General features: G+C 43.5%; 5 protein-coding genes across 5 annotated transcripts; 3 read left to right on the top strand and 2 right to left on the bottom strand.

Moving 5' to 3' along the window:
• Positions 1-63: 63 nt before the first annotated feature.
• On the top strand, positions 64-1,770 carry J056_001123 (Phosphatidylinositol 4-phosphate 5-kinase its3; the record flags this gene model as incomplete). The annotated part of the gene is made up of 2 exons (XM_009270751.1): positions 64-1,533; positions 1,582-1,770. 2 exons carry the CDS (start codon positions 64-66, stop codon positions 1,768-1,770), a joined length of 1,659 nt encoding a protein of 552 aa, XP_009269026.1.
• Positions 1,771-2,154: 384 nt separating this feature from the next.
• On the top strand, positions 2,155-4,344 carry J056_001122 (Pre-mRNA-processing protein prp40; the record flags this gene model as incomplete). The annotated part of the gene is made up of 5 exons (XM_009270750.1): positions 2,155-2,286; positions 2,331-3,419; positions 3,473-3,802; positions 3,861-4,247; positions 4,297-4,344. 5 exons carry the CDS (start codon positions 2,155-2,157, stop codon positions 4,342-4,344), a joined length of 1,986 nt encoding a protein of 661 aa, XP_009269025.1.
• Positions 4,345-4,413: 69 nt separating this feature from the next.
• Positions 4,414-7,135, bottom strand: J056_001121 (Dynamin-like protein C12C2.08; the record flags this gene model as incomplete). The annotated part of the gene is made up of 6 exons (XM_009270749.1): positions 4,414-4,581; positions 4,634-6,437; positions 6,500-6,935; positions 6,991-7,010; positions 7,054-7,066; positions 7,114-7,135. 6 exons carry the CDS (start codon positions 7,133-7,135, stop codon positions 4,414-4,416), a joined length of 2,463 nt encoding a protein of 820 aa, XP_009269024.1.
• Positions 7,136-7,226: 91 nt separating this feature from the next.
• Positions 7,227-8,361, bottom strand: J056_001120 (uncharacterized protein; the record flags this gene model as incomplete). Its single annotated transcript, XM_009270748.1, has 2 exons — positions 7,227-8,009; positions 8,062-8,361. 2 exons carry the CDS (start codon positions 8,359-8,361, stop codon positions 7,227-7,229), a joined length of 1,083 nt encoding a protein of 360 aa, XP_009269023.1.
• Positions 8,362-9,326: 965 nt separating this feature from the next.
• Positions 9,327-10,425, top strand: J056_001119 (protein 4; the record flags this gene model as incomplete). Its single annotated transcript, XM_009270747.1, has 2 exons — positions 9,327-10,153; positions 10,203-10,425. The coding sequence occupies 2 exons, from the start codon at positions 9,327-9,329 to the stop codon at positions 10,423-10,425; spliced, it is 1,050 nt and encodes a 349-aa protein (XP_009269022.1).
• Between the last annotated feature and the right edge of the window lie 895 nt (positions 10,426-11,320).

The raw sequence follows: 11,320 nt of genomic DNA, 5'->3' as shown, positions 1-11,320 counted from the left end.
GGACGCAGCCGGCGTCTAGACTCAACGACCACCAACTTGGATAATTGAATTTTAAATATAAAAATGCAAATCGATCAGCAGTGGAAGGAGTGTGAGCACAGATCATTTGAACCTCCACCGAGTCCACCCGTTAGCTTGAATGAACCCTCTATTGACCACCTCCACCCGTCTTCGGCAGCAATCACCACCACCAAACCAAATATAAAGCAGAAATCTTTAAATTCCCTTGTTCCTTCCCCACAGCCTTTATCTCCTCCACTCTCTTCCACTTCAAACGTTGACGACGATATCGCTCTTAGACAGGCTCAATTGAAGCAAGAACGCGCTGATAAAGTTAAAGTCGCTCAGCAGGCTCAACAAGCTCAAGAGCAACACGAGTCTCAGGCTATAAAGAAGCGTCAGTCCTCTGAACAACCCCTCGTTGGCAACTTGATCGGCGAAGACCACGCAAATTACGTCCTTATGTACAATATGCTCACTGGTATACGCATTGGCGTCTCTCGCTGCCAGGCTAAACTCAGAAAGCCCCTTTCTGACGCTGATTTCAAAGCAAAGCACAAATTCAGTTTCGATATTATCGGTAATGAGCTTACTCCGTCTGCAAAATACGACTTCAAGTTTAAAGATTACGCTCCTTGGGTCTTTAGAAGCTTACGTGATGATTACTTTCATCTAGACCCCGCTGATTACCTACTCTCTCTCACTGCTAAATATATCCTCACTGAACTCGGTAGTCCAGGTAAATCTGGCTCTTTCTTCTACTTTTCCCGTGATTTCAAGTACATAATCAAAACCGTATCACATACCGAACATAAATTCCTCCGATCTATACTCAAAGATTATTATAATCACGTAAAGAGCAACCCACACACTCTACTCTCTCGTTTCTACGGTTTACATCGTGTTAAATTACCTCGTGGTCGCAAAATTCACTTTGTTATCATGAACAACCTCTTCCCTCCGCATAGAGATATTCATGAGACTTACGACCTCAAAGGTTCAGCCATAGGTAGAGAGTATCCAGAAGAGAAGGCCAGAGAAAAGCCAGGCGCGGTACTAAAAGACAAGAATTGGGTTAATCGACATCGCTCACTTGAGTTAGGACCTGAAAAGCGCGCTCTATTCCTTACTCAACTCCAAAGAGATACCATGTTGCTACAGAAATTGGGCATCATGGATTATTCACTCTTGTTGGGTATTCATGATATGACCAGGGGAAACTCTGAAGGTCGACGCAAGGAGACACTCAAAGTATACCAGCCTCAACTAGAAGAGCCAGTACCTGAAGATCAGCCTTTGAACACGGGTAGTACATCAATTCAAAGACGAATGTCAAGCGCTATCCATAGAGGCGAAGGTCGTAATGTCCGTATGTCTATTAAACGAACAGAGCCTAAGAATCTCGACAAGGATCCAACGCGCGCTTTGAATAATGCAGATATTGCTGAACGACGTCATTTCTGGTTCTATCAAGATGAAGGAGGGTACAGAGCTACTGATGATAACAACGAAGATTTGAATATGATATACTACGTGAGCTTTAGTTTATAAGTGAAGAAACAAACTAATCTTCTTTTACAGCTTGGTGTAATAGATATCTGTACACCGTACAATTTCGTCAAACGGATCGAACATCGGTGGAAATCTTTGACGCATGAATCACAAATGATATCGGCAGTACCAGCGCAGCAATATGGAGATCGATTCATTCAATTTATGAAATCTATAGTAAGAGGTGCAGACTTGACTCAACGCCCCAAGATGGAGTAACAAGATGGAAGCAATGATCACAATAAGATTAATCACAACAAGACTCAGAAGATACCAACAATAATATACCCCTACACACACTAAATAATGCCTTGCATTGCGTATGCCTGCTATTCAAACATTCATTTCCCAGCATTCAATCACGTATAACCACGCTGACACGCTCATTAATCGACACACTCACTCATTCACTCATTAAACAGCTTAAATCAAGCGCTTCTTTCAATTATCCAGGTCTCACTAAAGATACAAAATTTTCATCGGAGGGTTTTAAACGTAACTGCGTTTAAAATGACAAATAAAGATAATAATCAGATTTCTGTGAAGAAAATAATCTAATACATGCATAATTTTGGTACTTATACTCGTTTAACACAAGCAACCATGTCATCAGAGCCGTCAGAGCCATCACATTGGACAGAGCATAAAGCAACGAATGGGAAAGTGTATTGGCATAATAGAGTGACAAAGGCTAGTAGTTGGGTTAAGCCAACTGAGCTCAAGACTAGATTTGATGTGAGTTGATGGATATTTGAGTATGTGTGCTTACCCAATCGCAGCACGCTGTGGATTCTTCTGAGTGGGGATTAAATACAGTTAATGATAAAACATACTGGTATAATAAATCTACAAAGCAATCAACTTGGAATATTCCAGATGAATTGCGTCAATTAAAGGACGCCATCGATGCAGAAGAGAAGGCAGCTGCTGATCGAATTGCTGCCGAGAGAGAAGCAGAAGAGAAGCGTATCGATGAGGAGAATAAGGCTGCTGAAGATGAGAGGAAGCGAGAAGAGTTGAAAGCGAGTGCGCAATCACCCATGCTTCAAATTGGTGCTGGTTCAGGTGCAGGTGCAAGTGTAAGTGCAACAGGTACACCAACCTTAGAAGGTTCAGGAACACCACTAGCTATCGGCGCAGGTCCTGGTTCAGTAACCCCCGGTTTACCCTCCGAAGTTACACCATACGAAGCCAAGTTGGCGTTAATGGATCTCTTCAAAAAGAAACAGGTCGCTCCAGATTGGACTTGGGAAGCTACTATGAGAGAGCTCATTACAAGTCCTGCTTGGAAACTCGAACCATCACTCTCAATGAAGAAAGACTATTTCGCAGAATATATTCGCACTGTTTCTGAAGAAGAGCGCGCTGAAAAGTCACGCAGAATGGATAAATTACGTCCACAGTTCAGAGACATGCTCGCGCGGAGTGGTAGAGTACACCCTTATACAAAATGGAGCACATTACGCGCTGTTATCTCAACAGATCCCAAATTAACCAAAGAGCGTAGCTGGCAGAATTGCAGAGACGACGTCGAGCGCAAGATGCTGTTCGATGAGTATCTCAAACATATCCAGAGACAAGAAGAGGAAGAAGAGGTGAAGATGAAACAGAGGAATTTAAACAAGATGAGGAAGTATATTGATACAACTGCAATCTCGATGGACACAAAGTGGGCTGAATTCAAAAGCGATTTGAAGTCGTCGAGAGAGTGGCGGAATGATAGCGAGTTGCAGCGTATTGATATGGTCGATGTCCTCAACATGTACGAGGACAGTTTGATAGCTGCCGAGAAAGCTTGGCAAGAGCGCAAGAAGAAGATGAAAACTGAGAGGAAGCGCGATCAACGAAGAAAGAGGGAGGCGTTTGTTGTGAGTAGAACGCACTACGGATTAAACATTGCTAACCCACTAAACCACCATAGACACTTCTCAAAGATCTCGTAAACTCAGGCAAGATCAACATACACACGAAATGGAAAGACATTATCGACGACATCAAAGATGATCCGCGTCTCTTCCAAATCGCCGGTAACTCAGGCTCGACTGCGCTTGAGTTATTTTGGGACACGGTCGATGAATTCCAAGTACGTGCTGAACAAGTAGCGCAAAGAGTTGAGGAAGCGCTGTTACAAAAGAATGTGAAATTTAATGAGGAGGTCGATTACGATCACTTTGCGTCACTACTCGAGCAGCACGGAGTGAATGTGAGTGTAGAGTGGGATGAATGGTCCGTTGCGGATATACACCGAGTGGTGAGTTGGGAGTACTCCACATACATACACACAAACACTCAACTAACGTGATGTGCAGATAAATCAGCAATATGCAGCACAGAAGTTAGAGGCGACGCAGCAAGCCGAACGCAAGCGTCGAATAATGATTGATGACATGCGCAGTGCGATGCGCTACTTGGATCCACCACTGGATGCTGATGACGCCTTCATTGATGTCCTCCCACGTCTCAAGGAGCTGCCTGAAGGGAGACACCTCCAGGATGACACAGAGGCATTCCAGACAGCTTTCGAACGTTTTATGAAACGCCTCAAAGATAGAGAGCGTGACAGGGCTGATTCCAGAAGGCGAGAGAGGAGAGATAGCACATCGCTTAAAGATAAGGAGAGAGAAAAGGAAAGGGATGAGAGGAGGGCTGAGAGACGCAGATCTAAGAGTCCGCATCCAGACGAAAGGGAGATAAAGGTGAGTATAGGTGCTTGTGTGTGTGCGAATGTACTGACATGTCCCGTAGAAAGCTCGTACTGATGATAGTGTCGAAGAGGGTGAGATGGAATCGTAACATTTTGTGTATTTAAAGAAGAGTGAAATCCATAGAGGTTGAATAGTTACATAAGAGTGTACATATGATCTACACGGTACTGTTCATAGTGGTACTGCTTACACTGTCCGCGCCACTCTTTGGCATATTAACTTCAGCGAGGACAGTGAAAGCCTGTTTATAAGCATCCATGAGGTTCTTAACGCGGTTGCGTTCATTCACGATATTCTCATCCTCGTAGAGGAGCTCGTCGAATATCTTTAACAAAATTAGAAAGCATGCTCGCAAACGGTGTACTCTTCATACTCACATCAGGATTATATAGCGAGGCAACCAACCTATCTTGAATGAGATCTTTAGAGAAATTCACCAAGAGATGCATGATAGCCTTAGGTACGAGGTCCTCAATCGACTGCCTAACGATAGCGAAATATGACGCAATGAGGCTGCGAATAAGAGTCGTCTCCATATCCTCTCTCTCGGAAACAGCACTGCCGCCCTCGTCAATAGTGGGCACAGGCTCGAGGTGCCTGCCGAGACTCTTCATGTCATAAGCCGCAGCTGAGCCCTCAAGTCCGCTGCGGCCGTTGAGGGGATTAGTGTGAGATTTGGAGGGGGTGTGAGAGTGAGTGTAATTACGCTGCTCACGCGCCTCTCCGTCCACATCTCTAACGGGTGTGCGTGTATTAGATGCGCCATTGCTTACGGAGCTTGCGGCGTCTGCACCGCCGAAGAAGTAGTTGAGAAATGTATCGCGCGCTGTCTGACTCTGTGATGGCGCATGGGTGTGTGCGTGAGGGTGCTGCATACCGTGTCTCCTCCTTGATTGAGTGTGAGGTTGAGACTGGAGGTGTGACTGCGACTGTCCTTGTGACTGCGACTGTCCAAAAGCACTCTCCTCTCCACCACCACTAAGAAGTTGCGCCGTAAGCGATTGATGACGAGCATCATTCTGCGCATTGTTACCAGGTCTAGCTTCAATCGCCATGCTGTCGTCTACTGCACCACTCGAACGCTCCCCTTCACTCTCCCTTTCCCTCTCCTCGTCAATACTGCTTGTCATAGATGCGTATTTGAGCTGCTGTTGCTTTTGCTTCTCCTTCTGCGCCTCGGCTGCGTACTGCGCTGTACCGGGCGCAAATGATGGATGATTGGTGTTGATGTACGCAGACTGGATTGCGATGAGTGACTGAACGTATTCCGCCGTAGGTCCGAGTCTCTCTCTGAGTAGATCGGAAACTACCTCAATAAGTTGTGCATGGAGACGTGGGAAGCGTGCGAGCTCAGCATTTGAGCTGTTATGGCACATCTTCATTAATTCCTCATACACCAATTCAACACAGCGCAAAGAAGGAGGTTCGAGGAGCTTAATTTGCGGCTTCACAAGCAGCTCAAATGCTACCTCTGGTACAAACAGGCTAGGTCTTGGGCCGGTGCTGTTGCGAATTGCGGTCCTAATGTCGTGATTACTGAGGTTGTGGTTGGGGTTGATAGACTCGAGAGCTTGACCGAAGACATCATTGAATATATAGTATATTCTAGCACCTCCACCAAGCTCCTTGGTTGATATTTCACTCGATGTGCCGTCAACCGATGAGACAAAGTCGCGACCAAATTGTGTCATGAGCTTGAGTATCAGCGAGGCTCTATGCGGTTTGCCGAAAAAGGTTGAATCACCAAAAGCATTGAGCTCCTGCTGCGTTTGACCCATCAAAGTGTTCAATTTTGCCTTCATGTCAGGTAACTTTTCCCGGATATGCGCCATGAGGACATTGTTGAGTGTCTTTGCGAGATACTTTGTACCGCATCTGTGCGCAATGTTACGATAGGAAGGTGATTCGGCAAAGAATTCCTCTTCACGTTTGCGCGCTTCACCAATGTCTAAATTGGAGTTGATGTCTTGTTGGGAGCGGTTAACGACGCCAATGAAACCAAGCTTGAGCGGGTAGACGCGACCGTTGAGAACATCGAGAGCGTGTGTGCCGGCATCCATCAAATCGAGCTTTGTGAGAACGCCGATAGTTCTTCTGCCCTGTGGATCGACAGAGCGGGCAAGTTTAAGGGAGTCAGAGTTAGCGAGGTCAACATTAGCGGGAGAGACGGCGAGAATGACGCTATAGAGTGATTAGAAATGTGTGAGTAGGAGGAATGACGTATGACATAGTCTACAACCTACCAATTTGGTTTTTGAATGAAATCTAGGACGAGTTGTCTGATTTGCCTCTCAATATCAGATGGCTGATCACCAACCGGGATCTTTGTTAATCCCGGCAAGTCGACCAAAGTCAAGTTAACGACGTTATTGGAGTATATTTTGAGGTTTATAGGTAGTTTTGAGATGCCCTTATTCTGACCAGCAACTCTAAATGTTTCAGATTGGATTTCGCTTCTGACCTCTTCAAAGTCAGTATAGCGCTTGTCCATGTGAAGGAATTCAGCGTAATCTTGAGATTTATTGGTGTGTATTAGTTGGAGAATGAGTGGACGGCGTGTAACGATTCCTGATCCACGTGGAAGGAAGTCTCTACCAACTATAGTCTCCAATACACTCGATTTACCAGAAGACTGTGATCCAACGACGGCGATTTGAGGCAAATCGATTGAATTACCGCCTTTAGATTGGAGACTAGTAAGATAATAGCCTTGAATGTTGAATAACTAGCTCACCGATAGTGTTGAAGGTATCCCTGTAATTTCGTTAGTGCTGGATATTTTACGCGTACAACTCACTGTAAGCGATTCACTAGTAATTTATTAGAGTCGAGCTATTAAATCTATCAAGAAACTAACCAATTGATATTATATCGTCCATCTTCTGGGTAATCGTGCGTAATCGATGGCTGTTGTGTTTCAAGAGATGGTCTTCAAAATATTTTACAATATCCAAATCATTTTAGCGAATTCTAACAATTGACAGCTGATTGTACCGCTTCCATCAACTTGGCCTTTGAAATAGCGTCATCGACGTACACAAACAGGTCTTCCTCTTTGTTAGACAACTTGAATGAGTTCTTTACGAGTACTTCTTCATAGCTGTCCACAACCTCTGTGCTCTTGTTCAACGGTATCGCTTGTATAGGCGTCTTTGAACTCAAATCCTCCTTATACAGCACCAATGCTTTCGACGAGAGCTCAAAGTATCTTCTGCGCCAGATATTAGATTTCGTGAGAGCAGAAAGCTTCCCCATGAGTGCAACTTGACCAGAACTAATCATTTTATTCATCCTTTCTTGCTCTAAACTCTTTTGTTTCACTATACCAGCTTTACGCTTATCCTCTGCATCCACTCTCATCCTTTGCTCCTGTTCCACTCTAATCTTGTGCTCTTGTTCCACTCTCCTCCTCTCTTCATCCACTCTCCTCCTTTCCTCAACTTCCCCCTTGCGCTTCTGCTCGAGCTCAAATTCAATACGTTTGGCTTCCTCTATCCTCTGCCTCTCAACCAAGTCCTCTTGCTCAACTCCCTGCGGTGTATCATCTACATCGTGGTATCCATCTACGATTGAATCGGTATCATCTTCTTCTGTGTCCAAGTTTTGTACAGTTGTTGGAGGTTCTATAACTTGCTTGGGTTGTGGTGGCGGACGTGAAGGTGGCGCAGATCCATTTAAAGTTGTGTCATTCTTTGCTTTGGCTGCGCTTAAATCGTCAACCGAGGATGCGGAGTGTGTGTTAGAAGTTGATATCTGTTGGGTTTTTCTTGTTAAGCTGAGAGAAAATAAAATTCACGAAACCCACATTAAAGTGTGCAGCTACAGCCCTTGCATGTACCATGGCTCTAGCCTTTTTCACGCCGCCAACTTCTGGACACCAGAGAATTTCAATTAGTTTGGTATGTTGGCAAAGAATGAAGAAAAGTATATGATCATCTGGTAGTGAATGCTTAATGGAATCCAAACCACCTTCTCCGCAAGACATCACAACAAGCTGATCCTTTGAATCAGAAGGGTAGCCTAGTGTAAACCAACTACCTTCACCATTATCTAATAGATTGTTATGTGCTTTGCTTATATTCGGGTCAACTAAATTGAGAGACATGATTGTAAAAGTGGTAAGGTGTAGAGGTCAGTGCGTTTGTTGATAATAGGAATCAGTTCAAGTAATCAAAGGTATATGCATTGAGCTTATCTAATCAGTTTAGTTTCCAAATGTACTCAAATAGGTTTCTGCAACGATTCTTGCTCTAGCGTTCAAGCTAAGTTTCATTTCACTAATTTCTTTGTCAACGTCTTCCATGAATCTGTGAAAGGCTGTTTAATTTGATTTCTAACTCAAGTAAGAGTACTTACTGAATAATGAAATCAACAATTTTATGTTTTAAGAGTGTTTCAGTGTGTTGATTTGTGATTAAGAATGAAATATCGTAGCCCTTAAAAGTATTTTGAGTTATATAACGTATATAAACAACCACCAAACTCACTTGAATAGCCTTCCTTCTTAAAACTACAAATCCCTCAGCTCTCATCATCATGAAACGTGTAAACTTATGTGCCAAAATCCGTTCAATATCATCAGCCTGCTTGATTTTAATAGAAAGTCTAACAGAGTTTACTGAAGGCTCTATTAAGACCTTCTCCATTGCTGTTCTAGTGATAAGCAATGGTTGGAGAATAACTTCACGGGAATTGGTTATTTCAATCTCTGGCTTGTTGTGACGCTCAACGATCTGTTTATTGAGTTAGTTGGTGTATCCCATGAATAGATTTATATACCTGTGAACTGAAATTGGACAAGTTGAGTGCTGCAGTGAGTGAGGCTCTAACTGTACCAAGATATGGTCTAAGTGTGTTTGACTTGGGTTGTTGATTAGCTGCGTATTTCTATATTCCTATATCCCACCATGGCTGTGACTGTGACGTTGAAATCCAAGGTGATACCTAACCAGACACTAGTAAATTACTAGCTTGAAATTAATTTTAATTGTAAAACTCATTTTACTATTAAATTCAAATTAACACTATAAACCTACAAGTCTAAAATCTTCTCCTTTAGAAACAACCAACATGACAACTCTCGGTCTCTGGTCACAAGTTTTACTCCCAAACTCTCCCTCAATCTTGGAAATTGATGACGACATTAGAATAACCAATGTCGCTCTCTCTGAGTCTTCTTCCTCCAAGTCAAAATCTGTTATCAAGTTAATGTACGAGCCACAAGACGATTCTGAAAGCGATGAAGAAGCTGAAGAGCAAGCTGCTGATAAGACTTCCCAAGAAGTTGTCCTTTGCTCTTTAATCCCTGGCCAAATCGAACAAGTCTCACTTGACCTCACCATCACCGCAAACGATCTCGTTTCTATCTCTGTCACCGGCAACAACGAAGTTCACCTCCTCGGTAACCTCGTCTCTCCAAATCTCCCACACCCACAAGACGGCGACAGCGATGATGACGAGAGTGACTTGGATGAGGATGAAATGCGCGCCCTCTACGGTCAAGATGTTAGCATGGATGATGACGAGGAAGACGACGATCAAGAAGATGGCCCTAAGATTGAGGAACTTCCTGACGAGCCTATCTCCAAGCCATCAAAGAAGCGCGCCGCGGAAGAAGCTCCAGCCAAGCCATCCAAGAAGGAGAAGAAGGAGGCTGCTGCTGAAAAGAAGGAAGAACCAAAGAAGGCTGAGAAGATTGAGAAGACCGAAAAGAAAGAAAACAAAGATGAAAAGAAGGAAGACAAACGTGTAACTCTCTCCAACGGCGTCTCCTACAAAGATGCAAAGATCGGTGATGGCCCTGTCGCCAAATCTGGTAAGAGAATTGGCATGAGATATATCGGTCGCGTTCTAAAGGATGGCAAACCACAAAAGAAGGTGTTTGACCAGAACACTAGGTGCGTTTTTCTCTGACATTTGACTCATAATTTTAACACTCGTTCACAGTGGAAAGCCTTTCAGCTTCCGTGTTGGCACCGGTGAAGTCATCTCGGGCTGGGACACTGGTGTGTTGGGCGCTGTCAATGGTAAAGGTGGCCAACCAATGCGCGTCGGAGGTGAAAGAACCCTTTACATCCCATCAAAGCAGGCTTACGGTAACCAAGCCTTGCCAGGTATTGGTAAGAACGCTGACATGACTTTCGAAGTCAAATTGGTCGAAGTCAAATAGATTAATTAGAGTGAAAAGTCAAGATTGAAGAGCCAAAAGCAAAAACCCTAAAGGACTAATCATAAAGCTATTTACTTGCTACTTATTTATACATATTTGGTTATTTAATATCTACTCTTGTGCAGACTTTGAGCAATCTTAATATCATTCTGTAGCGACTAGGTTTGCGAAGAGTTATAAAGTGTTAGTTTGACATGTCTTAAAGAAAGGAATATTGAACGTGAAAATTAATGTTCCTACTATCCTGACATCTAATACTCTAATGCAAATTCAAAAACCCTTTTACCCCCACTGGTTAGGATTTCGAAACTTACTGATCAAAAGCCAAAACCCCGATTTCAGAGTTTTGATGCCCCCCCCTTTTCTTTAGCTAAATCTCTTCTTTAAATTGCGAAATGAGGCGGAGTAGCCATATTTATATCCTGGTGCCAGGTTTGAGTCTTGTAGACGCCAAGCAAAGTGAAACGTTTTTCGCATTTATTGAGCCGAATAAATGATATTTGTAGGACTTGCAGTTTTTAAAAGTCAGAATGAATTGTATATATCGATGAAACGCGTGAAATACTCCATTTATATCCTATAGCGTGCTCTAGAGCGATTTTGAATCATTGCTTTCGATCAGCGTGCAGCGCGCGATTGGAGCGTCAGGGATCTAAATCTGGCGAAATAATATGCTTACAGCCATAGTTATCTATCAAGCCAATTAATTTGGAGATCATCAAAACTCGTATTTCACCATCTGAGATGAGATAGGTGTCAGAGGAGAATTCTAAATTGGTGGATATTGAGCGGAGGCTTGAGATGAGGATGAATTTGAAATTCTGAAGCTAAAACAAGATTGATAGCATAGCTCAATCGCTCAAATTGTCAGTACATGGTATCCCTATGTTCGTCT

This window comes from Wallemia ichthyophaga (genome assembly GCF_000400465.1).
Source record: "Wallemia ichthyophaga EXF-994 unplaced genomic scaffold scaffold13, whole genome shotgun sequence".
In the NCBI taxonomy this organism is placed as follows: Eukaryota; Fungi; Basidiomycota; class Wallemiomycetes; order Wallemiales; family Wallemiaceae; genus Wallemia; species Wallemia ichthyophaga.
Note: the sequence above shows the minus strand (reverse complement) of the source record. Positions and strands in the feature narration are given on the sequence as shown.